Source organism: Odocoileus virginianus, chromosome 6 (assembly GCF_023699985.2).
Source record: "Odocoileus virginianus isolate 20LAN1187 ecotype Illinois chromosome 6, Ovbor_1.2, whole genome shotgun sequence".
In the NCBI taxonomy this organism is placed as follows: Eukaryota; Metazoa; Chordata; class Mammalia; order Artiodactyla; family Cervidae; genus Odocoileus; species Odocoileus virginianus.
The window spans coordinates 2,765,366-2,791,123 of NC_069679.1; the positions used below are offsets into that span (position 1 = coordinate 2,765,366).

Genomic DNA, 25,758 nt, shown 5'->3' on the forward strand with positions numbered 1-25,758 from the left:
ATAAATCCTGGGATGAATAATGAAGGTGTACCAGCGGGTGCTTATGCAGTCATGTCCACACGAGAAAAGTGAAACCACCGCAACTATAAGCAAATACTGTTCAGAAGAAACTCAACTCAGTCTGTGTTGGTTTGACAGAAATATACGAACAATGACAGACTGTTTCTTGGTGGTAATTCCACAACTAAATTATTTTATGGAAGGCATTCAGTATTACCATCCAAGACAAAAGGATTCTTCCCTGAAGACTGAGCAGCATTAGTAATTTCCTCTGTCAGTGACCTAAGACACCTTACACATACCTCTCATGGCAGCGCTGTTCATGCACTATTGTACTCTCGTTTATCGTCTGTTTCCAAAAGGCTGTGTGAGATGTGTTCAAAACTGTAACCACGGCTTACTGTTTTAATTTGATGTAGCTCACACCATAATGTTCAGAATGTGGAAGTCACTCCTTTCATGTTTACTAACAGAATGTTCTCAGTTAAACAAACAAAAAAACTTATCATAAGAAAACTATAACCTCCAAAGCTTTTTACTAGGGGCATAAGAGAACTAGCACCACCCATACAGATATGGAGTCTGCAATGAATGTAAAGAACTTTAACCTATATTAACTGTTCTATCCAAACTCTTCTTGGAGATCTGAGATAGCTAAGAAATTTCATACAACTATGATATGTAATTTTTATGTTTAATCTGACACCTGCTCAGATCATTTCACTGCCACTTGATATGTAATAGCACTTCTTTGGTTGAAAGATTTGAAATAAGTATTGAGCCACATATCTATAAAATATACTCTTGAAGAGCACATTGGTGAGTTTCAGAATACACACAATCTGGTCAAGTAATAAAAAAAAAAGGTATGTTATGATTCCTTCTACCTATTTATTGAAAGATTGATGAATGGATAACCTTCTCTCCAGATGTGCAACATTCTTTTAAAAATTAATTAAATGGTACTGTTTTCTAAGGAAGAAATATTAAAAAGAATTCAGACAGTAATTTCTGAATTTTCTTTAAACTGTTTTACTTTTTCCCTCAGTGTTTAAAATGAGCAAGGCATTCAGACTTGTTGGGTGGTACATCTAAGGGTTTTAGCAAATGAAGTTACCCCAAACTTCAAATTCTTTTCTTTCTTTCCAAAAAATTTGGGGAAATTTCTGATTCAAATCAAATATGATAGAGGGTCTAAGATTAAACTGACAGTGGCTGACCTATATTCACAATCTACTTATAATTTGCTCCTGTGACTAAGTTGTTTGATGCAATCCCCAGAAGTAAAACAGGCATTTTTCCTGGCACAGAACACATCTCTGTCACAAAACCATGTCTTAATTTCAAATTCATATTTAGAATCACTACTTGGAGCAGCACTGCCACTGCACAAGACCTGTGTGAGGCTTCACACTGTGTGCCATCACCCATCGACAAATCTGACGTTTTATGAAGGGCCAGCCCCCTTTCACACTGACATCCTCTGTACCCCGAGTAAATAACTAACAATTCATTTCCTAACCTTGACTTTACAGTCCATCCTTTCCACCACTTTTTTTTTTCCTTTCTTTCCAAACAAGTGACAAAGAACAAGGAAGCTGATTGAAGGGGTCCATTATGTATCAACTTAAAGAAAGGCAAAGTGATTGATGAAACTAGCAGTCACCTTCACTGCTAGCTACTGCACCTGTATCCTTTTTGTCAAATGACCTGAAAATCCTGCTGACAGTTTAACATTCACTACAAGGATACACACTATGGAACTACAGTTTTCAATATTTCTATTCGCAATGAAATCTTTAGGGATGTGATTTGAGAACAAAAGTTAAAACTTTATAATTTCCTAAGCTCTATATTTTCCTGTTACATAGTCACTGATTACTATTAACTTGCTTTGCAAAAATACTGTCATGGGGGTATACAGGATAAGTAGGTGTGGTACGGTAAGTAATGAAAGTTTATTTTAAACTTTACCTTTCTGTGTATTTTGTTGGCAGAGACAAGACTGGTAACTCAGCAGGATTCCTTCTGCCGAATTACTGATGAATTACAATTGTATTGACAGAAGAGGAATTTGTGATTTCTCATTTTTTTCTCTAAAGGTAGTCAATATCTCAAAAAGTAATTAATTAAAATAAAAAGTAAAAATGCAGCATTAAAAAAACAGTATTTTACCTAAACCATCTAAAGTTGTTTCCCAACTTTCCATAGGTGGGGGACTTAGTGAATTCACAGGATAACCCAGTAACTAAGAATTTCTTCGGTGGATGGATAAGTTTACCTAAATTAAAGAACTCATGTTCAGTTATAAGCTCCCTGTGTTAGAAATAAAAATTTCACTAGTCAACAGTGACACTGTTCTCAAAAGAAGCCACCGTTCTCTATGTGGACATAGCACCATTTCCTCTGGGCATTTATTACCTGTTAAAAACCAATCTTTTGGTGAGTGGCAGTTCAGGGTTTTTGAGAGCAAGCTGCAATATTTCTTCAGGTCTGCAGAGTCATAATTAAAGCTGAACTGAGCGGAATTGGAGAGGGAAGGTCAGAGAGGTGCCGTATGAGAGATGAGGCTGGGCTGATGGGCGCCAAATGAACAAATTATGATGGGCCCCACTCAACGCGATGAGGTCAAATGCTTGTTTCTACCCGCTGACAGTTCAATTTCCCCGAAATGTCTCTCGGTTCTCTATGAGCTAATTATGAATGAAAAGTTATCAACTGCCCACGCCAAAGGGGGCTTAAATACTATTTTGTGGAGTTCTTAATGTCAAAATATTGTTCAAAACAGCATGCTGTCCCACTCCAAATACAATGTGTGGGTTAATCTAAATACCAGTGAAAGACCATCAATTTTCCTCAGGTTTTTCACAATGTATACAACAAAGCAAATTTTCCAGTACTTGTCAGCAGCTTACAAAAACGAGAGAGAGATCATTTTATCAGGTAAATCTGCATTATACTTACAACTCACTTCCAAGGTAACAGCAGTATAGTGCTTACAGTTTCACATATCACAGGCTACATAATCTTCAAATAGCACTGTATATTTTGGGGGCAGAGGCTGGGGGAGGGGTTGGGAAAACGATGCTATTGGATTATTAGCTCTTAGGTATCAATACTCAGATTTACCCCGGCATACAGACTGATTACACAAAGACAGCTCAAGATCGATTGACAAAACATAACCTCCATTTATGGAACCAGTTTTTGAGAACAATTTTCCACAGCCTGCCTTTATGATGGATAATTATTTTCTTTACATCTATGTAAGCCTAAATGCATTCAACTTCTCTCTGAAATCTTGTGACAGACGATAAACATTTGATACAACCAAGGATCCTACTAATTAAAAACATGTATATTGCTTCAATCAATAATATAAAAACAGATGGACATTATAAATTTGCTGTGACCCTACTATGTGCCAATCACTATGCAAGGGACTTCCATGTAAGGCTGTTTAATACAACAATAAGTAGTTTTCTAACAATATACAACACATATAAAAGCTTGGATTGATGAATGTCCTGAGGTTAAAGGGTACATCACACTAAAAATAAAGTAATATGATATGTATAAAATAAAAATATAGCACTGAGCTTAAATTTTAAGAAGAGTTATAAAATATGTAAACATAATGCACATGAAAATAACACATGTCAACTTTCCTTTTTTCCACTAGATGAAAAGGAGTGTTGGAATGGCTCTATAAGGATAGATTTGAGGTATAAACATTGGAAGTATTTGGTGGAAGTGGGGTAGAGAGAAAAATCAGTTATGATTCAGGTAAAGGAAACTGGCCATCAAAAAATGAGCCTGGAGTAGGGAAAACTTTTTGTCATTTAAAAACATTATATGCAGATATGTATACATTATATATTAAGCATTGTCCGTACATTTGCCATAATATACATAGATATACAACATCAAGTTATATGATTCCTTAGGAAGTATTATCTCATATATATAGGTATATATATATTCATGTTTATAGAGCTCACAATTTAATCCGTTCATTAAAGGATCCTTTCTAGAAGTTGGTTTTTTCTAATTCTTACTGTAATTGCATTGTTCTAATCTTGTATTATAAAGGCAGCTGCTTGCCTATCATTTGTACTTTCCTCGTTAATCCTGACTCAGTGAATTAACCTTTAATTACAGCCGTTAAAATTGAAATGAGCCTCTTGTCTGGCTGGGGCTGCCCCCTTTCAGAGCATGATTCTGATGAGAATTTTTAGGGTCAATGAATATGTCCCATGTCATGTCTGATAGCTGCTAAAGATGTGAGGAGGTAAATGTTACCTTAGAAAGATGTGCTTTAAATTTTTAGGAGATCTGCTCTATTGATGGGAAAATAAAATAAAAATGTTAATTTTAGTTTCTTAGTTTACCACGCTGTATTGTTAGCCAAATTGAGAGCACATAAGATATATAAAGAATGGGCTATTAAGATACATTTAGTCAAACAAAGTAAAACAATAACTTATTCTCCATTTCAGTCTTAAATGTTGCATGTTATAAGAAAAGAAATATGTAAGGAAATGATCATGACTACTTTTGAGATATGTGCTTCATAAGAATAATTCTCACAATGATGTAATAAACTAACAGGTTAACAATAGTCTTTCAAGCTGAAATCAGAGGGAGAGGATTCTATAATAATGAAACTAGAAAACAGGAAAGATTAATTTCATTCATTTAATGCACTTTGGATGAATTTCTATTATGGATCGAGCAGTGAGAACAGAAAGGCCAATAGAAAGGCCCTGTCCTATCTTCCAGAGACCCAGACTCTGAGTCTTATTAAATTAATATATCTCTAATAAAAAAGATAAGGCACCTTTCCCCTACACTGACACTGATGTTTACTAAAGTCACTTGCTGTCTCCCTCTTAATTTCCCACAGACTTCTAAGAGCTAGAACTGAGGGATGTTAGAAACAATCTATTACATATTACAGTCTTCTTATTTCACAGATGACAATCTGATTGGAACTCAAAACTTAACGTACTATCTTAAATTTACAAGATAACTTTGGCAAGGCACACATGTGGTGAAGCATGGATGCCAAAATCTTCAGTGAAAATATGAAATAAGTTTCTGAAACTGTGTACTGTTTTAAAAAAACTTATTAGGAAAACTTTCAAACATACACAAAAGCAGAGAGAATAACATAAAGAACAAGGTACTGATCACTAACTTTCAAAAAACTATCAATATTTGTCCAATCTTGCTTAATCTTTTGTTCTACTTCAAATGTCAGATGACATAGTAATTTCATCAGGAAACAGTTTGGTTTGTATATCTAACAGATAAAGACTTGTCAAGAAAACTTATAATACTATTATCACATCTAAAAGAAAAAAAAAACTACCCCAATTTCATGTAAAATAGTGTTCACATTTCCTCAACTATCATATATATGTCTTTTTAGAGTTGGTTTGCTACAGTCAGGATTCAAACAAGACACACATGTTACATTTTGCTGGTATCTCACCTAAATTATGCATGTTAAAGAACACAGTAAAAATTTGTTTTGTTATCTTTTTTCAGCAGAAGTGTATAGTAGGCCTTTAGTAATAATTTAGAATTTAGGGGAGATATTTATATATTCAGTAATGTGGAACAGCAGCAAATGTAGAGAAATAACGCATATTGATAGGCCTATAAAAGCTGTCTGTAATTATATTCCTGAATGATTTGAATCACAGTGTATCTGATATATTCTAAGATAAGTGGCTCTTACTTTTCTTTGATATTAGGGTCATAGACTGTACTTATCTATTTTTACTCCATGTTCTCTTCTCTCTGGTAATAAATTAATTTCTTAGTGTTAGTTTTGTGTGTGCCTGAAAGCTAAATTCTCTTTTCCTTTGAAGAGAAACAAGGTTTCTCTAAGTATCAAAGTAAGATTTTTCATGTTTAGGGAAAGTTTTTCATGTTAAAAGGCTTAATACTATTAAATAACACTTAATGGAATGGAAAATGAATTTTCTATACCACACCTTGTCCTGTGTTCAGAAAATTTTTGGCAAGCTTTTAAAAGAGGAACAGAAGTTAACTTGATTGATACAAAATTAAATAATAATTAAAACATGATTGGCCAATGCATAATAGTCTAAGATATCTTAAAGCTTAAAAAATATTTTTCACTGTAGATATCATAATTCAACACAAGCAAAAAAATTCACAACATGGCAGTTGACAACAATACAATGTTCAATCAATTTCAAATGTGGAAAACAAAATTGCCAGAAAAGATTAAATTCTTTTAAAATAACTGGTACTATAAAATCTTTTATTTTCGAGTGTAGTACATATAATTGTAATTAACGAAAACTAAAAACAATAATCTTAGGAAAAAAGTCTCAAGTGAACTGCCTTAGCTCTAAAGATGGAACCCACAGCAAGGACAGGAACTACTCACCACAATGTAACAGGCAGGCCCGGGCCCTCTTTACTATCACGTCTTTAATCCTTCTGTTTCTTACAAATTTCTACACATATTTTCTTTGTTTTGGTGGTAACCTTTTTTTTGTTTGTTTGTTTTGCTATAATAACTACTGTTAGCAATTAATAGAGTGTATTTTTCACTGTGGAGAATTCAAGACTTAAGATTGCCATATATTTGTTTAAGGCAAATAAACAATGCTTTTACAATAAAAAAAAACCTATAGCTAAAATTAATAACAATTTCTTTTTAAAAAGCAGCTCCTTTTAATTATCTAGGACAGGGAGAGATGATAATGGTCTGTTACTAACTATGAGACCTCTGAATTAGTACAGAAATAAAAAGATAAAGCAGTAATACAGCATACCTTAAAGATTAATTTAAAAATTAAAGCAACTCATATGCAGAAGAGGATTAAATAAAAGAATAAGATGGGACATGGCTGGGCAATGAAAGCACAAAATACTGTCAGACTTTAATTAAAAAATGTTTTCAATTTAAGCAGACCCAGGCCAGTGATTTTTCATTATTTTTATCACAGTTCCATGACTACTGACATTTTCATCAGAACAAATAAAGGATTTTCCCCAACTTTAAAATGACAAAATTATTTTTAATTTTAACTTATAATTTCTTCCTTCTTTAAAGTCAATGAAATTTTTGATCTGAGCTGGACTTGTCTCTTAGCCTGAGGCTTAAGTTTTTAAAATATAAAAAACACATATTTAAAAAAATACAGTTTGTCCAGCATATCAGAAAACAATTTTTACCACAGATATATTATCATTTGTGTGGGAATGAGGCTATGTATTCGTGAAATATCTAGCATATGACTTAGTAAGACCCTTGTACAAAAACTCTAGAAGAAATCTGTCCTTGTAGGCAAACTAGAAGAAAGACAGCACTATGGCGGTAGAAGACAGCAGATTGGAAAACAAAATTAAAATGACCTGCTGCTGCTGCTAAGTCGCTTCAGTTGGATCCGACTCTGTGCGACCCCATGGACTGCAGCCTACCACGCTCCTCTGTCCATGGGATTTTCCAGGCAAGAGTACTGGAGTGGGCTGCCCATTGCCTTCTCCATAAAATGCCCTAGCCCAGTATCAATTTTTAAAAAGTGAAAGGCCTATCTAAGATCTAAGTCCACTTTTGAGAAATGGAGATCAAATTCAGTTACAACTGTCCATCATTATGATGCGATTACCGAGTAATTCCACAGGCTGTTTTAGCAAATTGAGACTGAGAAATTCAGGTTCTGCATCATGAGTTATGGTTTGTTTTTTTCTTCATATTGTTTTAAAACTGACATAGTGACCTCTGTGCCAAAAGCAGGTCTGACAGGTACTTTTGATTTTCCAATTAATTTCCTGAAATACAAACTGGGTCAGGATCTCATTCCTAACCATGGATAGCTGTAACTCAAGTAGTTGCCAATCTCTATCAATAGCAGAAGCTGTAGGCCTACTTGCCAGTTCTCCTATATTCCTTTCATAGGAAGTTTCACAGAACTAATGATAAACATGAACTTCAAGTGGTAAACTTGGTTTATGTATTAAAAAAAAAAAAAAGCCTTTTCCTTGCGTCACTTTGCCTGTTCAAGGGCATTACATATGGGTTTTCTTTTTTTTCTTTTTTTAAGGTTTTTAAAATAACATTTATTTCTTAAAAGTTAACATGTGCATAATAGGAAACCAAAAAGCACAAGAAGCAAAAAACAAAGTCATTCATAATCACAAGCAGTTTACCGTTTGACATGTCCTTCTAGGTCTCATTTGTGTATTTTTCACAACTAAGCATCCATTTTTATGTAATTAAGATCATATAGTTATGTATCATGCTGTTTCACACATCATGAATATTTACCATTTCAAAGTCCCAAAGCTATGAGTATTTTGATAACCAAGAATACACTACACTAACTCAATCTAGGAAGGAAAAAAATGTAATCTTGCCTTTCTTGGCAACAAAAACTTCAAAGACAAAAATGGCAACAGGCCTCTAGATAAACATACTTGCAGAGCTATGATTAAAATACTACATTCCCTTAATGTTCAATTAAAATGAGACATAAAGCAACAGAGTACACGAAGTATAACAGTCCTAAGAGGATCCATCATCTGGTCTAAACTATTATGGTGTCAGCAAGGAGGTATGTTTCTGCTGAATTATTTAACAATGCATTCCTATAGTACAGCCAGGAGATGCACACACATCAGTGGTCATCATCAAATATAAACGTGAACACATCCACATTCAGCCCTCCCTCTATACTTCCTTCCGCCCCTCAGCTGCCAACCTAAATGAACAAGTCCTGATGTACATTTCTCAGAAAAGGTGGAATTATTCCAGGTCCAAGATGCTGCCTTTTAAAAAAAATCAATTATAAAAAAGATATTTACAAATTGGTTAACTCACTAGTTCTACTTTATATCATACATTGTCACCTCAGGACATCTAAAAAGCCTAGATGTTTCAAAGTAATGAACCTTGTCCACAATAAACATAGGCACTTCACAAAAATGCACATTACAGACCTATAACCTAAAACTGTCTTCCAGATAATGGGAGATATTAGCCAAGAGCCCTTCCCCTCACCCTTCCTCTTACTCCTTCAGCATTTCAGCAACTAAGTACCAGACTACATCTAGTTCCAAGAGGTGGACTAACATAGATACTCCCAGAAGACACAGCCCTTCCTTAAAACCAACAAAAGGGCATTCAATAAGGGGTTATTTGACTACCTCTACTCTTAATATACTTTGGGCGTTAGGACTTGCTTGTTCTTTAAAACACAGCAATATTAACTCAAATGCACAACCAGAACAATGGGTAGACAATCTGAACTTGTCTATAAAGACTGATGGGCAGAGCCCTGCTCTCTGCACTTCCTTCCCTGTCCCCTCCCCCCACCCCCACCACCCAGTAAACGTCAGCTTACTCTCCAAGACAACCCCACTCCCCAAATAAAACCATTCCTATTAACAGAAAAAAAAATACTTTAAAGGTGTTTAACTCTCTTTCAAAATATGTTGTGTACTTTTACTCATCTAAAAGGCTAGATGTTTCAAATAAAGATTTAAGTTTGTCCACTATACATACACATAGTAGCACTAAATACACTGCGTACAATGGCTATAGTCTCGAAGTATCATCTAAAGAGGAACACTCTAGCCAAGGACCCTTCGTCTTCTCTATCAACCCAGTGGACAAGTCTAATAAGCATCTATAATGCTTAGAGAGGATTTTAACAATTTCACTTCTGCTAGTTGTTTTCAGAAGTCTTGCCTATGAATTTTAACATCTCTTTCTTACTTTCAGCCTGTAAATCCTGGAAGGGGTTGGTTTAGTCCATAAGTCATGTCTCACTCTTGCAATTCCATGGACTGTAGCCCACCAGGCTCTTCTGTCCATGGGATTTTCCAGGCAAGAATACTGGATTGGGTTGCCACTCCCCTCACCAGGGGATCTTCCTGACCCAGGGATCGAATCGGGGTCTACTGCAGTGCAGGCAGATTCTTTACTGACTGAGCCAGCAGGAAGCCCTGAAGGTGCCGGGGGGAGCCCTTAGTGAGGTAGCTTCACATTGATAAAACAATGCCATCTTTTGGCTGCTCATAGGAAAATTCCACGCTGACTACCCGTAATAATATGCACAAACCTCAGATTAATGCCGCTGCTGCTACTGTCTTTACTGGACATGGTGGGAATCTATTTCTTCATTAAGTGATTTAGTGAAGATCCACAGTGTCACTTCAAGAAAGTAGAGGTGAACAGCATGTACTCAAAATTATCCATCTCCTTTTTGTTAGAGAGAGATGTTGGTTCAGATATTTAAATTCTAAACTGTGTTAAATGTCAAAAGTTAACTCCTGCTAGATTTTAAGCTACTACTGAAATAGGTGGCGCTGTGGAGTTTAGCTAATATAAAATAACCATGTTTATGTATACAGTCATAGAAATGCTAACAACCTGCATTTGTAGAAATATCCCAAAGGGCAAACTATGTTACAAAATGAAAATACTTAGTATACCCAAGTTACATAATTTTGAGGAAATTTTTCTTTTGTTTTGCTCTTACTCAACTGTAAACTCCCTAAGGTCTGGAACATAGCCTTGTACACAGCTAAATCTTTGGCTCCTCCTCATATTCCGCCCTGAATAAATACTTGTTGAACGAAAAAAAAAAAACACTTAACTGGCATATGTAGTATGGAATCTGGTCTCATTTAAAGACTGATCTGGACGTTGTTCGAGCTCTTGAGAGGTAGCCTCTAAAGACTTGGAATTTCCAGAGTGATGGAGTTCCATTTTTATTCATGGTGGGCCCCTAGAAAGCTTGGCTAAGCAGATAACCCAAGGTGGAAGCTGACCACACCGGAAAGACCAACCATATGATTATAGAGGGTTGGGCTCTAGGGCGCTGATATCTGACTGACTTGGAGGGGGAGACTAGAGAGTGAGTTCAGCCATGAGGCAATTAATTCAGTCGACATTGCTTATGTAGTAAAGCCTCAATAAAAACGGGATATCTAAGCTTGGTAAGCAACCCTGGTTGGCAGTACTCCTGTATATACTACCAACTCCAACACAAGGAGGGTAATCCCAAAGCTTTGAGTTTGGGACACAACCAGAATCTCCTCCATAGATTTCTTCCTTTAGCTGATGCTAATTTTATCCTATTGTTACTTACAATAAACAGGTGGCACTAGTGGTAAAGAACACACCTGCCAATGCAGGAGACGTGAGACAAGGGTTTGATCCTTGGGTTGGGAAGATACCCTGGAGGAGGGCATGGCAACCCACTCCAGTATTTCTGCCTTGAGAATCCCATGTACAGAGGAGACTGATGTGCAACGGTCCATGCAGTTGCAAAGAGTCGGATGCTACTGATGCGACTGAGCATGCCACAGTAAAACTGTAACCCTAAACACAGGGTTTTCCTGAGTTGTGTGAATTGATCTAGCGAATTATCATACTTGAGGGGAGTTCCAGAAAACCCTCCAACTTGCAGCTGCCTCAGTAGTCTTGGACAAACTTACCAGCCTGGAGGACTCTGCCCTAACATCATGTGCCTAGTCACTCAGTTGTGTCTGACTCTTCGAGATCCCATGAACTGTACCCTGCCAGGATCCTCTGTCCACAGGACTTTCCAGGGAGGAATACTGGAGTGGGTTGCCATTTCCTTCTTCAGGGGATCTTTCTCACCCAGGGATCGAACCAGCATCTCTTACAGTCTCCTGCTTTGGCAGGCGGATTGTGGATTCTTCACCACCGTGCCACGTGGGAAGCCTGTAACATCAAGTTGGGCTAACTCCAAATAACATATTGTATCAAACTGACGTTTCCTTTTTGCAACCCTGGTTTCTCTTTCATGGACTGTTCTTGGAATTACTAACTACTCCTTAATATATTGCCGCTGTCCTTTATAAAGATTGCTTTTCTTAATGAGCCTTCCCACAGCCTCCTAAGTTAAATTCCACTTAGGGACTGTGATCCATGAGGATCAAAGCGGTTGTATTACAGCAGCTCAGTCAGCGCTTCCTCACTAATGCACCCCAAATGGGCCAGAGGTACGCCGTGCTACCGCCTCTGCCATTAACCTCAGAAAGGTCAGGTGTCACCTGTGGAGCTGGAGCTCCAGGCCTGGGGACCTCCCCTCTCCTGCAGCACCTCTGTTTACTCCAGCACAACACAAACATCGTGTGTGTGTTAGTCACTTGGGCGTGTCTGACTCTTTGCATCCCCATGGACTACAGCCCGCCAGGCTCCTCTGTCCATGGGATTCTCCAGGCAAGAATACTGGAGTGGGTAACCATTCCCTTCTTCAGGAGATCTTCCAGGCATCGAACCCAGGTCTCCAGCAAATTCTTTACTCTCTGAGCCACCTATTATCACTTTTCTATATGTACCAAGATATAAGAAAGAAATCATTACTATAATTTTTTCATGATAGTATGTCACCAACATTCTCCAGCATCAGAGATTTGGTTATTCCAACCTCTATGTTATGCTTTAGCCACATTAAACAACTGTTTCTCCAACTTTCCAACATTTCTAATACCCTAGGTGAACAATTGATACTTCTGCTGTGCTCTGCTTAGTCGCTCAATTGTGCCCGACTCTCAGTGACCCAATGGACTGTAGCCCACCAGGCTCGTCTATCCATGGGGATTCTCCAGGCAAGAATACTGGAATGGGTTGCTATCCCTCTTCCCAACCCAGGGACTGAGCCCAAGTCTCTGGCATCCCAGGCAGATTCTTTACTGTCTGAGCCACCAGGAATAATTCATTTTTATTTCACATTTACTCATAATATGCAACCTTTATTCCTTCCCTTCTTTTCTCATCTTTGCCAGAGGACTAATACTCCAAGGACTGCTACTACTGAATTGTGGGGGTGTGAAGTATAAGAATTTAGAAACTCTTAGCCTACCAATAATATAGTTTAAAAAAAAAACTGTACAAGTAATTCACTAAAAATTCAGTTTCTTTACTGACATACTCTCAGTTCAGTTCAATTCAGTTGCTCAGTCATATTCAACTCTTGGCAACTGCATGACTGCAGCACGCCAGGCCTCCCTGTCCATCACCAACGCCCAGAGTTTATTCAAGCTTGTGTCCATTGAGTCAGTGATGCCATCTAACCATCTCATCCTCTGTCATCCCCTGTTCCTCTTGCCTTCAATCTTTCCCAGCATCAGCGTCTTTTCAAACGAGTCACTTCTTTGCATCAGGTGACCAAAGTATTGGAGTTTCAGCTTCAGAATCAGTCCTTCCAATGAATATTAAGGACTGATTTCCTTTAGGATGGACAGGTTGGATCTCCTTGCAGTCCAAGGGACTCTCAAGAGTCTTCTCCAACACCACAGCTCAAAATCAATTCTTCAGCGCTCAGCTTTCTTTATACTACAACTCTCACATCCATACATGACTACTGGAAAAACCACAGCTTTGACTAGACGGACCTTTGTTGGCAAAGTAATGTCTCTGCTTCTTAATATGCTGTTTAGGTTGGTCATAACTTTTCTTCCAAGGAGCAAGCATCTTTTAATTTCATGGCTGCAGTCACCATCTGCAGTGATTTTAGAGCCCAAAAAATAAGCTCTCATTCTTTCCCCATCTATTTGACATGAAGTGATGGGACCAGATTCCATGATCTTAGTTTTATGAATGTTGAGTTTTAGGCCAACTTTTTCACTCTCCTCTTTCACTTTCATCAAGAGGCTGTTTAGTTCTTCTTTGCTTTTTGCCGTTAAGTGTGGTATCATCTGCATATCTGAGTTTATTGATGCTTCTCCCAGCAAGCTTGATTCCAGCTTTTGCTTCATCCAGTAGAGTATTTCTCACGATGTACTCTGTATATAAGTTAAATAAGCAGGGTGACAATATACAGCCTTGATGTATTCCTTTTCCTGTTTGGAACAAGTCTGTAGTTCCATGTTCAGTTCTAACTGTTGCTTCTTGACCTGCATACAGATTTCTCAGGAGGCAGGTCAGGTGGTCTGGTATTCCCATCTCTTAAAGAATTTTCCACAGTTTGTGGTGATCCACACAGACAAAGGCTTTGTCATAGTCAATAAAGCAGAAATAGATGTTTTTCTGGAACTCTCTTGCTTTTTCGATGATCCAGTGGATGTTGGCAATTTGGTCTCTGGCTCCTCTGCCTTTTCTAAATCTAGCTTGAACATCTGGAAGTTCATGGTTTACATATTGCTGAAGCCTGGCTTGGAGAAGTTTGAGTGTTATTTTGCTAGCATGTGAGATGAGTGCAATTGTGAGGTAGTTTGAGCATTCTTTGGCATTGCCTTTCTTTGAGATTAGAATGAAAACTGACCTTTTCCAGTCCTGTGGCCACTGCTGAGTTTTCCAAATTTGCTGGCATATTGAGTGCAGCACTTTCACAGCATCATCTTTGAGGATTTGAAATAGCTCAGCTGGAATTCCATCACTTCCACTAGCTTTGTTGGTAGTGATGCTTCCTAAGGCCCATTTGACTTCACACTCCAGGATGTCTGGCTCTAGGGAGTGATCACACCATTGTGATAATCTGAAATACTCTAGCAAGCACTAAAATGTTCCTTTTTGGCCATCTCTGGGCCAACTACCAATTAGTCTCACGGAAGACTGAAATAAATACTTTGTTATTATACAATCTTTACTAGTTCAGCTGGTAAAAAATCAGCCTGCAATATGGGAGAAGCTGGTTTGATTCTTGGGTTGGGAAGATCTGCTGGAGAAGGGAAAGCTTACCCACTCCAGTATTCTGCCTGGAGAATTCCACGGACTGGATAGTCCTTGGGGTCTAAAGAGTTGGACACAACTGAGCAACTTTCACTTTCACTTTAGTGTGAAAAAGGAACTGTTCTTTGGATTTCATTGTAAATATTTTGGTAATTTCAAAAAATAAAACTTAGTCATATTGTAGTAAGCATACAAAGAAAATAAAAACTCACTGAAATAAAAATCACCTATGAAATAGAATATGATGTCCTACATGGCCTTCTAGAACTAACACCAAAAAAAGATTCCCTTTTCATCATAGGGTACTGGAATGCAAAAGTAGGAAGCCAAGAGATACTTGGAGTTAACAGGCAGGCTTGGAGTACAAAATGAAGCAGGGCAAAAGCTAACAGAATTTTGCCAAGAGAATGCACTGGTCATAGCAAATATCCTGTTCCAACAACACAAGGGACGACTCTACACACGGACAAAACCAGACAGGCAATACCAAAATAAGATTGATTATATTCTTTGTAGTAGAAAATGGAGAAGCTCTATGTGGTTAGCAAAAATAAGACCGGAGCTGACTGTGGCTCAGATCATGAATTCCTTATTGCAAAATGAAGAAAGTAGAGGGAGCCACTAGACTACTCAGGTATCAGTTCAGTTCAGTCACTCAGTCGTGTCCAACTCTTTGCGACCCCATGAACTGCAGCACACCAGGCCTCCATGTCCATCACAAACTCCCAGAGTTTACTCAAACTCATGCCCATCGAGTCGGTGATGCCATCCAGCCATCTCATCCTCTGCCCCCTTCTCCTCCTGCCCCCAAGCCCTCCCAGCATCAGGGTCTTTTCCAATGAGTCAACTCTTCGCATCAGGTGGCCAAAGTAGTGGAGTTTCAGTTTCAGCATCAGTCTTTCCAATGAACACCCAGGACTGATCTCCTTTAGGATGGACTGGTTGGATGTCCTTGCAGTCCAAGGGACTCTCAAGAGTCTTCTTCAACACCACAGTTCAAAAGCATCAATTCTTCAGTGCTCAGCTTTCTTCACAGTCCAACTCTCACATCCATACATGACCACTGGAAAAACCATAGCTTTGACCAGATGGACCTTTGTTGGCAAAGTAATGTCTCTGCTTTTTAATATTCTATCTAGGTTGGTCATAACTTTCCTTCCAAGGAGTATGCATCTTTTAATTTCATGGCTGCTATCACCATCTACAGTGACTTTGGAGCCCAAAAAAATAAAGTCTGACACTGTTTCCACTGTTTCCCCATCTATTTCCCATGAAGTGATGGGACCAGATGCCATGATCTTAGTTTTCTGAATGTTAAGCTTTAAGCCAACTTTTTCACTCTCCTCTTTCACTTTCATCAAGAGGCTTTTTAGTTCCTCTTCACTTTCTGCCATAAGGGTGGTGTCATCTGCATATCTGAGGTTATTGATATTTCTCACAGCAATCTTGGTTCCAGCTTGTGCTTCTTCCAGCCCACCATTTCTCATGATGTACTCTACGTATAAGTTAAAAAAGCAGGGTGACAATATACAGCCTTGATGTATTCCTTTTCCTATTTGGAACCAGTCTTTTGTTCCATGTCCAGTTCTAACTGTTGCTTCCTGACCTACATCAAATCACTTATGATTATACACTGGAAGTGACAAAGAGATTCAGGGGATTAAATATGGTAGACAGAGTGCTTGAAGAACTTTGGACGGAGATTCGTGACACTGTACAGGAGGCAGGGATCAAGATCACCCCCAAGAAAAAGAAATGCAAAAAGACAAAATGGTTGTCTGAGGAGGCCTTACAAATAGCTGAGAAAAGAAGAGAAGCAAAATGCAAAGAGAAAAGGAAAGATATACCCCTTTGAATGCAGAGTTCTAAAGAATAGCAAGGAGAAACAAGAAAGCCTTCCTCAGTGATCAATGCAAAGAAATAGAGGAAAACAATAATGTGAAAGACTAGAGATCTCTTCAAGAAAATTAGAGATACCAAAGGAACATCTCATGCAACGACAGGCATAATAAAGGACAGAAAAGGTATGAACTTAACAGAAGCAGAAGATATTAAGAAAATGTGGCAAGAATACACAGAAGACCTATACAAAAAAGATCTTAATGACCTAGATGAAGTTGAAAGAGAAGAGTTAAAAAGCTGGCTTAAAACTCAACATTCAAAAAACAAAGATCATGGCATCTAGTCCCATCACTTCATGGCAAATAGATGGGGAAATAATGGAAATAGTGACAGACTTCATTTTCTTGGGCTCCAAAATCACTCCAGACGGTGACTGCAGCCATGAAATTAAAAGACACTTGCCCCTTGGAAGAAAAGCTATGACCAACCCAAACAGCACATTAAAAAGCAGAGACATTACTTTGCTGACAAAGGTCCGTCTAGTCAAAGCCATGGTTTTTCCAATAGTCAAGTATGGATGTGAGAGTTGGACCATAAAGAAAGCTGAGCGCCGAAGAATTCATGCTTTAGAACTGTGGTGTTGGAGGAGACTCTTGAGAGTCCCTTAGACTGCCAGGAGAAACAAACCAGTCCATCCTAAAGGAAATCAGTCCTGAATATTCATTGGAAGGACTGATGCTGAAGCTGGAACTCCCAACACTTTGGCCACCTGATGTGAATAACTGATTCATTTGAAAAGACCCTGATGCTGGGAAAGATTGAAGGTAGAAGAAGAAGGGGACAACAGAGGATGAGATGGTTGGATGGCATCACCAACTCAATGGATGTGAGTTTGAGGAAGCTCTGGGAGTTGGTGATGGACAGGGAAGCCTGGTGTGCTGCAATCTGTGGGGCTGCAAAGAGCTGGACATAACTGAGCAACTGGACCGAACTGAACTGGTGAAATAGAAGCCACCATATAAGCTAAAAAGTACTTAATCCAATTAGTTTCACAAACACTCAAATCATCCCAGCATAATTTGTTTGCTTAAAAATTCCACAGATTCACAAAATGTTAAGAGTTAAAAGGAAACATGGAGATCTACTTTGCTTTTATTTTAGAGGTGAGAAAACCAAATTACTTGCTTAATATAATTACTGTTGTTGATTCAGAAAGACAGACATTAGGTGTCAATAAAATGGCATCCTAGTCATTCATATACATGCTTACCATGCCTATTACAAAATGACTGCTTTTTGGGTTATATATATATATCTATATTATTCCTTGCCTAGAGAAACTCTGGAAAATACTACATATAATAGCATTTTCTTCTTTCATTCTCCTTACATTTAAAAAATAGTGAGTATACAATTTTATAAAGTTGAGGGAAAATACATAATATTTTATATTGTTTCATCACTTAATTTTATACCACATTTTTAAAATCTCATTCAAAGATTTAATAAAACCATCTTTATTAAGACTACACAACATTCTTTAATTTGACTCTGCCATACTTGATGCAACCATCATTCTCCTATCACAGCACTGTGGTTACAAATAACCATGCACATAAACCTCTGTATTTCTAATTATTTCCTTAGAAGAAAAACCTAGACATAAGATTACTGGGTTTCCCTTGTGGCTCAGTAAAGAATCCATCTGCAATGCAGAAGACCTGGGTTCTATCTCTGGGTCAGGAAGATCCCCTGGAAAAGGGAATGGCTACCCACTCCAGTATTCTTGCCTGGAGAACAGTCCTGGGCTACAGTCCATGGGATTGCAAAGAGTCGGACACAACTGACTGACTAACTGACTTTCACAAGATTACTCTGTCAACCAGAATGCATATTTTGATGATTCTATACACAGATGCCCAAAGTGCCACCCAGAATGATGGTTTAGACGACATCAGTGGAGAAGTATATAATGCCTGTTTCACTGAATCCCTCATTTGTTTTCTGGATGAATCCCAGGGAAGATTCATCCAATAAGGATTATACCACGTTCCTCACAACTTTCACCTGTCTTGTTGGACATTCATAACGTGGAAACCTGTTTAAAAATCACCTGGTCCTAGAACACTTTTCATATCAGTACAGAGTAGTCTTTTATGGGTGGGGGGGCCTGCACTGCAAGATTTTAAAATACTCAATTTTCCAGGAATAACTACCAGAAAAGCCATTCAATATTTTGGAAAATCATGTTACACCACAACTCATGGTATTTGGGTTGCTAATACAATCATACAGTTTATCGGTTTGCATTTACAGTTGCCGGCATCATTTCACTACTTCACTACATTTCTAATGTAGTTATGGTCAAACATTTATCAATAATTGTCTTATTTATTAGAAAGTACTTTTTTCTTTCTATTGAATTGAGGTAACATGTTGATTTTTAAATTAAGGATGTACTCATCCATGAATTTTATTTTGGGATTCAAGAGACCCTTGCATTTGTTGAGGTCCCATACCATTATTGGAGTTTTTAATTTTTGAGGACTAGTCTTTGAGTATTTCCTTGATGTCTTTAGTCTATTTCTGTCTAAATTTGTACACCTAATGAGAAAACTTACACTTTGGTTGATTCAGCTTTCTAAAGCACTGTTTTGACGGCTGAACGTGAGATCAGGAGCCATGATATTCTGCACCAGAACGCTCAATTTATTTCCATAGGTTCTACTTCTCAAGGCTCTACTTCTCTCTGTTTAAAGTTCTATTGGTTTCTTTATTGGCTTGTTGCTGGTGAATTTCTGATTGCCATTCTTGTTATGATCACCTGCGTGACCATTTTGTTAGCTTTTGGGGATGAAGGTTGTGATCCTGCTTCACCTGGGAGTTCTTTTTATTGGGCATACTCTTTGGAGAGAGTGCTTTTCTTTTCCTTTGAAGAGACCATCTCAATAAATATTTTCTTTAGTATAAAAAGATGAGTCCTTCAATTACTTTGTGATAAGTGAAAATTTACTACAAGCTTTTCTAATCTCATTTGCATTCTTCTTACAGCTAATAAAGTGTGAGTCTACTCAGGATCCATTATCACGTATTATACCACTTCCAAAAATATTAGCTAATATTTATTGAGTGATGACAATGCACCAGTCACTGTTCTAAGAGCTTCACATTTATTAGCTCATTAATCTGCAAGAACCTGTGAAGTAGATATTATCTTCATAGGAAACTTAGGTGCAGAGAAGCTACTTCCCAATTTGCCCAAGGTCACATAGCTAGTAAATGGCAAAGCAAGGATTTCCTTTTTGATTATCTGATATCAAACCCAAGTTATTCATCTACCACCTTATTGCCTCCCAAGTTTTTAGGGTCCTCCCTTTGCCTCAAAAATTTACTGTGCTTCACTATAGATTTTTTGATGACCAGTTTCTCTTTACAAATGCTTAATAAGTATTTATTACTTAAATGAAATAATTACCCACCTTCCCCTCCTCTCTTCTAATGTGCCTTGACCTTTTAGTAACAAGGACAAACTAAAGTCCCAAATACCTCTTTACTCATTTCTGAGTGATAAAGAGATAATCATGTTCTACAAACTGAAAAACAACATGATACGCTTAAGAGTTTTCGCCTGTATTTTCTGAGTTGACCAATGCTAAAGGGAAATGCACGGAGCTCTTTGGAGTGTTTCATTGCACAGCCTTGAAATTTGCTTTGAAGAGATTTGTTGGTAGCACTGTACAAGAATTAGGTACTGTTCTCTCTCATCTCTGGCAGAAGCAGTTCTATGTTTCCTGGCAGCTCAAATCACCAATCATGTGCCCTGCTAGCCCTGGCCAACCACTGGTTCAGCAGATCTGCTCAAGCCGCCTGTGTGCCCAACACAACTTGTTGTGCTGCTGCTTCGCTCGTCAGATTGCCAACGGCAGAGCAACAGGAGGTCAAGCACACCAACAGGTTACACACCTCGGGCAGCATGCCTGACTTAAGAGTGGAAGGTTAGTGGTGTAACATGCCAACACAGGAAAAGTCACTGTAGTTTCAGATATGGTGACAGGCTATGGCTTTGGCATTATTTGAGATAGGTAAGCCTCTTGCCTCGTTGCCAAGTCAGTCCTCACAAATAATATTAAAGAATTTTCTTAGAGACATTAAGGTATGTACATATATAATGAAAATAGAAAGACAATGTAAAAAGAAATACAATCTTGAGTTTTTAAATAAAAACAAGAAGTTTTAGTAGCCTATGATAAAGGAATAGTGTGGTAGACATAGAATCATGATGAGAATGGGAGTCTCTTCATGTAGAAAACAATTCTTCAGGAGAGAATCTATGTATATAAACTAATTCAATGTGGCAAAGAACTTTTCGTAAGTTAGATACATAACAATACCAGAGAAAAATGTACACATGGTAAGTAAGTGTGGATAACAAGGAGAAATTGAGACAACAGTTTGGATAGAGCTAATTTAAAAATATATTTACAAAATTAAAAGGTTAAATTTGAAATAGATTTGTCAAGAGGAAGAACTGTTTGAGGCTAAGAATCTAATTATTTATATTTTAATAAAAAAAGATGCAATGGCATAATTTGAAAACTGAACTAGTATATTTTGAAAATTACTTACGCTAATGACTGATGAAGTAGCTGACAAGTTTAAACCTTCAAGATCAGCTATCAGGCTTGGAGAAAGAGCTGGGGTGGGAAGTGCAACTGGAGTGGACACCGGGTTGACTGTAAGTAAAGGGCCAAATTAGCACATGTGCATGAAAATTTAATTCATATTATTAAAAGCAACATTTTTATTTTGCTGGTAAATCTAATTAAATTACTTTGATTAATAAGTCTATGACAATTCTATTTAACATCTTGATTTAGTCAAGCTATTATCAAGTCATGGCAGTTATTAGTCTTAGCTTTCAAAACATAATAACAAATCCTATAACAAAATAAGAATATAAATACCTTGAGTAATACTTTTTGAAAATTTTAATCTCCCAACATTATCACTAACATTAATCACCCAGTAGCTTAACTAAAAGAAAAAGGTAAAGAAACATTTTTTCAGACTAATGTAAAGGATAACAATAGCTCTCAAGAGAGTTTTCCAGTTGGGTTATAAGCCTCAAGAGTGTTTATTAAATCTTTTCTCTATTTTACTTCTCCATTGTAATAATTATAAGGGGCCCAGACTACCTAATTCACTTCTAATTATACTTTGTCAGCAAAAGCTATGAGCTAGATAAAAATATTTGATTCTATCAATAAAAGAAATTTGAAAAACTTTTGTAAACACAAATTTGATCACATCACTGTCATGCTGAAAACTCTTCAAAGATTTACAACTGTCTACAAAAATAAAGTCCAACTCCTTAATTAAATGTGCAAGGTCTTCTATGATCTAGCTCTGCACTGTCTAATAGAACTTTCTGAGAGGATGGAAATGCTAACTGTAATGGCCAACATGACTGTCATTAGCCAGTATACTAACTGCACTCCTGAAATGTGGCTAGTGTGATCAAAGAACTGCATTTTAAAATTTAATTAAATTTAAATAGCTACATGTGGCCAGTGGCCACCATACTGGGCAGGTCTAGCTTAGTTCCAATTTCATCAGTCACTCCTATGTTTTAGCTCTACCAAGTAAGTTCCCAAGATCTTGTTTCATTCTTTGAACCTTGTATATTCTATCCGCTTTGCCTAAAGGTACTTCTCTGCCTCATTCACCTTGCCGTCTATATCCACTGAGATACCACTGAGAGGGAAGGCGCAACTAGACTCACTTAAACACGGTTTCTGTGTGTCTTCTTCGTTCTACAGGTACACTTGGATACACTTCTACAGCTATACTTCTCTTGTAATACAAATTTGTGTCTTTAAATGTTTTCATCTCTCCTGGTCTGTGTGAGTGAACTTTGACACATTTTCAGTACTTAAGTCATTGTTCAACTGTTTATTGAATGAAATAAATTCAAACGCGGAAAAAGTTTTAGCTTCCAACAAATTCTCACTCTACAATAATACTATAAAGGAAGTCACATTTACTTCATGTGGCATCACTTTTCAAGCATCTTTCTCTCACTTTAGTCTCACAATATCTTGTAAGTTAGGCAGAACAAATATTCATTCATAAAATTATCAATAAGTATTTTTTGAACAATGGAGCAAGAGAGAGACAAAGAAGTTCAAGATATGGTCCCTGTCTTCAAGAAACTTAAAACCCAACTGAGGAAAAAAGATACATGCTTGAAGACAAAAAAAAAAAAAAGTAACAATACAGTCCATAAATGATATTGCCAAAAGAAGAAAAGTTTCAAAAAGAAAATCTGAAAATCTCAACATGCCCAAGAGAAAAAGCAGCGTGGATGCTGGCTGGGGAGGGAGTGGAGCCCCGAGCTGCTCCCCTGCACTCTTAAAGGAGTGTGCTCTTAGTGAGAAGCACTGCTACAATATCTCCATGCTTCCTTAGACACACGTCAAAAGCCACCACCAATTAACAAGTGCCATAGGGAATTGTAAAAAAAAGGATCAATGGGGATAGAGTGGCAAGAGAAGGCTTGGTGAGTAGGAGGGAATGAAGCCCAGTTAGAATTCAAATTAATACGAGAGGAAGAAGCTGGTTAGTTACTGAATGAGATGATGTAAACAAGGGCTGAGAGGTGGGAATGTAAAGCTAAGGGGATTGGATTTATCCTATAAATCAAAGAGAATTATTAAAAATCTACCAGAAAGAGGAGTAGTAAGATATATGGTACTGCATAATTAGTCATAGGCTGTTGTAAGAGACAGACTGAAGAAACGTAAAGAGCACTCAGGTTGGCGCTGAGGAAGAATTTACGATAGTTCAGGCACAATATGATGAGGACTGAAGTAAGATAACGGCATGAATAGGCAGAATGGGCATTTATATAAAGACACTGTAAAATGAACCCTATGGAGATTAAAACTTGCAAGATCATAAAACAAGTGAATGGAGGAACCACTGTAGGACTAGAAATTGGTTCTTCTTTAATTTGAATCAAAATGTGTTGCCTTTCCATGCAACATGTAACTTTTCCAGTGGGCTCTAAGGGCATGTCTGCCCATTTGTTTGTCTATCCATTCAATCCAAAATATTAGGTGACCATGTAAGAAATAAAAAACTGAGCAGGAAATAGCCTCTGATTTTAATTATAGCTTGGCTGAAGACAGAGAAGAACAATTCACACCATAGGTAAGCTTGACTCTTACAGGAAAAAATATAAGCTTTTAATATCATTTCAGAAGACTGAGGTTCTGGCATTAAAGATATAATTACACATCTGTTTACAGGTCTGGCAAGATCGAAGCTGGCACTGAAAGTTAATCCTAAATAGAATTGTGCAGGCAGCTGACTATGGTCAATTAATGAGTAAGAAAAAAAATGACTCTATAGTTCTTTTTTTTAAAGGCATACAAATTAAAATGAGATGCCATTTCCACCTATCAAACTGGCAAAGGCAATTTTAAAATACAAAACCAGCACTGAAACCAGGGTAAAAGGAATCTGGCACTCTCACAATGCTACTGGCTGTGCTAGAACCAACTCTGTGGAAGGCAATTTTAGGCAGTAGAATTCTTCATAGCTTTTGTCTTGGCAACTCTACTCCTGGGAATTTATCTTAAGGATACAGTCATGGAGACAATACAATAACATACTTACAAAGATGCATATAGCTTCACTGTTAAGACAGCAAGAAATGGAAACAATAGTTAATTAAATAATAAGTTTTATTTCCACAATAGTAAACTTACAGTATAAAGGATAACCTTACAGTCTTAAAAGTTGTTAAGGAATATTTATGGTAAAGAAAGAAATGTGAATGATAAAGAGAGAAAGAGACAAATAATAAAACAGAATTTCAAATCTCCAATTTGGAGGAAAAAGGATTTGCCTATGAAAAGATGCTGAACTGATCTGTCAGAATGATAACCCATTTTCTTTTCAAAACTTTCTACAAAACACTTTTTTTACTAAAGTATATTTAATAATTAGATAACTGTTCTTCTGATCAAAGTTATGCTTCAAAATCTCAGTAAAACTTTTAATATGTAAAAATTTTTAAATGAATAATTACTGGGTATTAAAAACAAACAAATATATCTGAGGTTGAGTTAAATGTAAGTTGGGAAGAAATTTCCCTTAAAAAAAAAAACTTACATTTAAATTCTTAAAACTTAGTATTTAAGAAAATCTTTGTTTCTATATACTTCTAAAAAAGCTTTAAAAAGAAATAATAAAAATTGTATCATTTTATAGGTTTCGCTTTTCTCTTTAGCTGCCAGAAAATCCACAGTCAAATATAAGGAGAAAAGGAATGAGTACACTCTAGTACCTTGTAACATTGACTCTTAATTCCTTTTTAAAGGTCTGACTGTTGTTCTTTTACAATTTAAAACTTAAAACTTTACACATAAATGTAAAAAATTCATTGTCACAGAGAGATGCAAAATAAGTTGTTGTTTTCTCCCCCCCCTCCTCTATCCCTAGTTCATTCTTACATCCCATAGGGGCCGGAGCTAACACTGTTAAGTATATCTTCTGTAGCCTTCCAGAAATATACAATGTATAATCATATTTGTATTTGTCTGCAGGATATAGTTCTTCTTTTACTTCTTTACAGAGGAGTCATAACCTACGTGTATTTTTTTGCACTTACAATGTTTCATATATATAACAACATAAACTAGCATATTAAAAAGGTACCTCACTTTTCTCAATGGTTATATCACACTATTGGTAGACATTTCATTTATTTTCAGAACTGGGCTGTAAAAATAATGCTGCAGTGAAATTTGTATATACCTTTGCACATTAATTCAACAAATAGTTACTGGGTTCACACTATCTCCCAGGTGTTATTCTAGGTGCTAAGAGTAACAGTGAGCAAGACAGACAATAAACAATACCAAAAAATATTTAAGATAATTTCAGATAGTGAAAAATGTCATGAAGACCATCAAGAATGATTCAATAAGTATGTAAGAGAAGGTGATCTTTAAGCTGAGATCTGAAAGATAAACAGCAGCTTGCTATCAGAAGATCAGGAAGAAGTGCTCTTAGCAGGGGAAACAGTAGAACAAAGGCCCTTGACAGGAAGGAGCCTGGCATATTTCAGAAATGCAGAGGAACAGTACGGATAAGAGGTAGGCAGGAGTCAGAGCACTAAAGGAATATGGACATTAAGAGTAAAATTAAGCCATTAG

General features: G+C 37.1%; 1 protein-coding gene across 2 annotated transcripts in view; it reads right to left on the bottom strand.

Moving 5' to 3' along the window:
* Window positions 1-25,758, bottom strand: part of AP3B1 (adaptor related protein complex 3 subunit beta 1) — a 235,939-nt gene that overhangs the window by 54,914 nt on the left and 155,267 nt on the right. For both annotated transcript variants that reach the window (XM_020902680.2, XM_070468579.1), the window contains exon 22: window positions 21,161-21,267. In XM_020902680.2, the coding sequence (XP_020758339.2) occupies window positions 21,161-21,267 (107 nt within the window). The remainder of the gene's footprint in view (window positions 1-21,160; window positions 21,268-25,758) is intronic.